The sequence below is a fragment of the Ananas comosus genome, linkage group 2, assembly GCF_001540865.1.
Source record: "Ananas comosus cultivar F153 linkage group 2, ASM154086v1, whole genome shotgun sequence".
Lineage (NCBI taxonomy): Eukaryota > Viridiplantae > Streptophyta > Magnoliopsida > Poales > Bromeliaceae > Ananas > Ananas comosus.
This window is the reverse complement of record NC_033622.1, coordinates 14,004,032-14,010,003: the sequence shown is the minus strand read 5'-3', so window position 1 is coordinate 14,010,003 and position 5,972 is coordinate 14,004,032. Positions and strand designations below refer to the sequence as shown.

General features: G+C 39.6%; 1 protein-coding gene across 8 annotated transcripts; it reads right to left on the bottom strand.

The window, feature by feature from the left end:
- LOC109705094 (F-box/kelch-repeat protein SKIP11-like) lies at positions 841-4,990 on the bottom strand. Of its 8 annotated transcripts, none has more exons than XR_002214632.1 (4): positions 4,687-4,989; positions 2,677-4,137; positions 1,322-1,386; positions 841-1,200 (listed from the first exon to the last, which is right to left on the bottom strand). XR_002214632.1 is itself a non-coding variant. In XM_020225873.1 (3 exons), exon 2 carries the CDS (start codon positions 4,029-4,031, stop codon positions 2,715-2,717), a length of 1,317 nt encoding a protein of 438 aa, XP_020081462.1. In that variant the 5' UTR covers positions 4,032-4,137; positions 4,687-4,990; the 3' UTR covers positions 841-2,501; positions 2,677-2,714. The 8 variants fall into 8 exon arrangements, 4 of the variants coding, with proteins under 4 accessions (XP_020081462.1, XP_020081473.1, XP_020081454.1 ...); XR_002214629.1 differs by having other exon boundaries at positions 841-1,173; XR_002214626.1 differs by having other exon boundaries at positions 1,322-4,137.

Genomic DNA, 5,972 nt, shown 5'->3' with positions numbered 1-5,972 from the left:
TAGCCACATGCTTCTGCGGTGGTAGTTGTAATTGTAATTTTATAGAATAAGTAAGCAATTTTAGATTTTTTAAATTTTTTTATAGTATAAAAGTAATATTTTTAGCCACTATATTTGTCAAAACAAGGCTTGAGAAATATTGGGCTTAGACAACTGTTGTTGGTTTTTATGCTCCTCAAGCCAGGCCTGATGACCTGAGTCACTTTAAGCTCAACCAAATCATTCTGGGCCAAAATCAAGTTGTAGGAAAACCCAAGCCCAGGCCCGAAACTTTTTGGACTAATATGCGGGCCACAATTAAGGCCCAGGTCAAACTGCTGCAAGAAATGAAACCAAACCATAGTCATCATCATCATCATCATCATCATCATCACATGTGCCCTTTAGAAGAAAAGTACAACATCCTCTCTGCTTTATTTATTTTTTAAAAAAATAAAATTAAGCTGAAAATATAAAACGATTTGATTTCAAACTTAAAAATTTTGCGTATCAATCATCAAATTCTTTAGCATCCCATCTGCTTTATTTATTTTTAAAATAGATTAAATTAAGCTGAAAATAGAAAAGAATTTGATTTCAAACTTAAAACTTTCCGTGTCAATCATCAAATTCTTTGGCATTGGTGTTAGAGACTGGTCAGTGTTCTGAAGTACAGTTGAAGTGGTTCTTGGTGTAAGGGGGGGTTTATGGACTAACTTAAAACTGAAGCAATCATTCGATCATGCCCCTTGTTTATCTATGACCATCTGACTAAAAATACTATTATCATCTTTCCAAATATCCAACCAAAAAATAAAGAGAGAGAAAAATAAAGCAATTATCAAGTACCGTACACAACAATAACAAATGAAACTTTAAACTTAGTTAGCCAAATGTTTCCGTGTCCATAATCGTCACAAAACCTTCAAATTATTTAGTAATCGACCATTCTCGAGTAACAGAGCAACTGCGTCGCAAAATTACAGTGCGGCTGAGTAATGGATTGGTGGTATTACCCAGTAATGCTAAAACATCGTATCGTATCAGCAGCTTTAAAAGGGGAATCAGGTGGGCTAATCTTGTGAGAATAGGAGATTAACAATCTTATCCTAGGAAAGAATAGTTCCATGTAAAGTGTGAACAGAGCCTGTCTTCATATTCCCTTATCTTCCCCCAACTAAGGAGCAGAAAATCCTGCTTATGCACAAACACTTCCTCATTCTTCCGATTCTCGGCGGCAGCAAAACAGAAAAAGAATCCAAAACAGGCCAAAGAATGGTACAGAAATTTCATAGATGTAAGCAATTTATTCTGAGGAAACAACTGGCAGTCTAAATGGTACCTGTTATCATCAACTTGGCTGCTAGATGTTACGGCAGCTAACTATTACAAAAGAGAAATCATTATCTGCATACAAAAGTAAACTTATCAACACCTAGGTAGCTTCGGACATCTAACCAAAAAGACGCTTTCTAATTATCTCTTTAGGAAAACTAAGAACATGTATTTCTCGAAAAAGAGAACTAAGAACAAAAGCATGTTACAGAAGAAATAGAGGAAGTGAAACATAATTTCCATTGCAAAAAATCATAGTATAATAAAACCCTCTACAGAGATTAAGCATAAACGCCTGGACTAATCACATCAAAAGCTCATCAGCACAAAATATGAAAGTAGAGGGAGTAAACAAACCAAATGATATAGATGATAAATAGAATATACATATATTCTCTTTGCCTACTTGAAATATGCGTTACGATGTAATTACATGTTCGATTCGCGTGATATGCTGGACAGATTTCTGGCCTGCGACTTTAAAACTTTTATAATGACATGCATCAGATTACTTTGAAACTTCCTTAATATGAGTTCCGAGAGATAATGGCATCTGAAAACAAGTTAAAAGGGATGAATATTTTACGATACCATAGTCCTTGTATTGATTCGATAAACTTCTTAAGTTTCGGACAGTAGAATAAATGTACTTTTCGCATTGCACCTTGGTTGTAACCAATCAAAACATGCCATAAAAATTTATGTTTGTACCGCAGAAAGTCTATGCGCTAAATTTCCAACATAAAGAAGTTAAACAAGTCAAGTTATCGCACCACATGTTAAAAGAAGTCAATTTGTCAATTACGAACATACGTCTTAGATGCAATTTAAAAGATTAGAATGAACTTAGAATGATGACGTTTCTTTAAGTGTCTGACATTTTGTTTTTATACTCCAATCGAATTGGATAATCATCGACAAGTATGAATCGCATGCATCTAAGAAAACATGCTGCTCAAATGTAAGATTAATGACCTGAACAAAAAAAAAAGGGAAAACATATACAAGCAAAAAATAATGCTAACAATTAATTTTAGTGTTCTTTCCTCCACAGATACGACAATAATGGAATCGCATGAAGTACAACTGCGAGACCAACACACTTGAGAATCAATCCAAGCAATCTACAAATGGATGGATACATCCAATTATTAGCTCTAATTTACTGCACGATCGAACTCCAAAAGCTGCCATCATAACAACCAGTGAGGGAGGGGCGGGGTGCATAATTTTAAATATTGAAGTGTAACGGAGCAAAATTAGAATGGAAAATTAAGAGGATTAAGTCAGAGTACGCAGAAAAGTATAATCCATCGAACCTTGAGTAAAATCTGAAAGTACTTAAAAAAAGGCAGAGATTACCCGTAAGCTAGATCACTTTTTGTTGGTTTAGTAGGAAATCAGCAGCCCATTACAGCGCAGTTATAGACAAAGCCCGACGAGCGCTTTCTGGCGATTATGTTCCAGTTTGGCGGGACCTCCTCTTCCGGTATCCATGAATTGACTTCGAGCTCAATCATCCTACCGGTAGGCGACCTCGGCCCCCCAATAACTAGAAGCCTTTCGCCACAAGCTCGAAAAGCAATCCCCCAACCGTCCACCGAATCCGACCTCTCCGGCAATCTCCCCAGAGTGATCCAAGTGTTATTGCTTTTATCGTACTTCCTCAACGTCTTCTCTGCACAATTTGCCGCGTATAGCTCATTATTAACGACTGCCAGGAGAGGGGGCGCGCCGCTTGGACCGTGCAACCCTGGGGACATGTTCGGTTTGATCGTCCAGGTCTCCTCCTTAAGATCATACTCTTCGCCACATGCGAGCAATTCGTTGTTACTACCGATCCCCCCTATCACGTAGAACTTTCCATCCATAAATACACCAGAGCAATTCCTCCTTGCGATATTCATGCTAGGAAGAGTGGTCCAAGTTTGTGTTTCGGAATTATAAAGCTCCGCAGAATCTAATATGCTGCCGCTGTCGCTGGTGCCGCCGGCCACAATAGCTCTCTCACCGAAGCTAGCAGAACCGAACATATACCTGGAGGAGTTCATGGCTACACCTGTAGACCAAGTATTTGTTAAGATGCTATACTTCAATACTATATTATTGAAAAGAACTCCCTTAGTGAAAACGAGTAGCTGAGTGCCGACGGCAAGCGATTCCCTATCAATGCCCTCGAGGCACTGGTTCGGGGGCATCGTGGGAAGGGTCATCCAACGGCCACGATTCGGATCGAACGCCTCCCACTCATTGATAATGCACGAGAAGTACACCCAGTGTTCGACGATATCGATTTTGCGGCGCTCCCTGTACAGATAGCCACTCTTGATGAGGGAGCGGAAGGCTTTGCTTACGCAGGCCAGGGCGCCGTAATCGGATCGCGAGCAGCGGGCGAGACAGCTGATGGAGTTGTCACGCCCGATCAGGTTGATAAAGGAGCTACAATCGGAGCCATCGCCGCCGTGGCCGTGATCGGAATTGGACAGGTCAGATGGCAAAAGTGGTTCTTGCAAAGCAGGGAGAGGCAGGCTCTCCGGGAGCTTAGGTCTCTTAGCATTGTTAGATTCACCTTGTTCTTTGGGTTCCCTTTCGGCGCTGAGGGGGAGCTTGATGCTTGTGATCTCGAAGAGGTGGCAGGTCATGTAGAACCACTTGGATTCGTGCTCGCAGGAGCTCGGCAGAGCCCGGGAGATCAAGTAGGATTGCCCCTCCAACATTCCGTCGAAGCGGAATCGAGATCTAAAGCTTAATAATAGTAGAAGAAGAAGAAGCACACACACACCCCACTCTGATCCAGAAGCCAAAGCTATGAGATTCCACAAACTGCATGAAGAGAAGCATCGCCAATACCAATTAAGCAAAAACTCAAATCTAGATCAAATTTCACCAATTTAATTAATCTAGGCAAATGAAAAGGGGCAAAGATGAGTAGTGTGGATTCGTTATAAATCCAAATGGGTCCATTAAACCACCTAAAAGTCGGATTTTTAGGGTTTCTGAGAGTGCGCAGCAGATCCAGATAAATAAAAATGCAAACTTTCGCTTGAATCAATAGATCTAACCATGGATTGGGGTGGAAAACTCGGGATAATTAAACGGAAAGATGAATTAAACCCTAAATCGACTGATTTCCATAACAAATCCTTTAATTTCCGCCCCAAAACGCAAAACTTCAACAACATACTCTTCGTTCGAAGACCCACGAAGAGAATCGCCAAATCCAGGGGAACAAAAAAAAAAAAAAAAAAAAAAAAAAAAANAACAATGCGAACTACTTAAAAAACAAAGAAACAAACTTTCTCCTCAAATCGAGAGCCAAATCCACAAAAACCGAAGAAATTGAAGGGGATAAGCAACAGGGATTGAACTTACGATTGTGTTGAAGCTAAAGAGAGCTCTCGATAGATTAAAAAAAAAAGGAGGTTATTTTTTTCACTTGTTTTTACACATTAATGGCTCAAAAGAGATGATTTTTCCCTTTCTCTCCTCTTCCTCTCCCTACTACTACTACTACTAACACCGCCACCACTTCTTCGCCCACGCCTTAAATTGGGACCTTCACTTCGTGTCAGGGTTCGGTGGTGAGCTTTTCTCTCTCCTCTCTCTCTCTCTATATATATAATAATATATTATATTTATATACATTTGTGTTTCTCTTCTACGTCTTTTTCTCTATGTGAACTCTAATCATATGAATTATCACTATGACTTTGTCTAAATTCTGGCCATGTTCTCTTTAATTTATGTTTTTATAATATCTAGTTTTCTTACTTAGATTCTTCCAGGTGAGTAGCTTGGCATCCCAAACACTGCAATCTTTTTTAGGCAAAAACATACCAACCTTATCTCAGCTATAAACCATCTTTCAAATTTTTAATTTTACTATACAGTATTTTGTTGACTTATTCAAATAAAACAAGTTAAAATTTTAAAAGATTGGATAGTGAAATCAAAAGTGGTCTGTAACTCAGATAAGTTTCATATGATTTTTGACATTTTTTCTATATTCTTTTGTTCAGGTTTGGAGAAAGGCTTTTCCTTCATAGGCAACGTTATATTTTTATTTTTTAAATATTAATTTTAAAAAAGTTAATATATAGACTGAAAAAAAGACTTTTTTTACATTATGGCTATGTACAAGATAATAACTACGTAAAAAAAAGGCCAATTTGCATAAAAAATTCACTTATTTTGGGCTTTTGCAAAATCGGGCCACCTTTTTTGTTTTTGCAGATTCGGTCCACTTTTTCAGCAAACTAATCAAAATACCCTTTTTACTTTTTCTCTTTCCTCTTTCTCTCTCCTCTTCGTTTCTCTCGTTCTTTTTTTTTTCTCGCCGGCAGAACGGAGGCGGAAACGGTCCGTCTCGCCTCTCACCCTCATTCTCTAGCCCTCGCTCTCGCCCTCGCCTTTGCCCTCGTCCACGCACCCCCCACCTTCCTCGCCTCCAACCCCGTCAAGGCCGCGCCACGACTTTTTTTTTTTTTTTTTTCTTCTCTCTTCTCGACTCTTCTCCACCGTCTCCGACGACGATGTCTCTCTGCGTCCTTCTCGTCCTTCCCCGCCTTTCTCATCTCTCCCTCTCCCTCATTCTCTGCCGCCTCCGACCGACGATGCATTTTTCGCCGGCACCGACGTCGACACCGTGGAGGTCACTG

What these genes read in the sequence shown, in the direction of transcription:
- LOC109705094 (XM_020225873.1), bottom strand. Translation starts at nt 4,031, where the DNA reads ATGTTGGAGGGGCAATCCTACTTGATCTCCCGGGCTCTGCCGAGCTCC.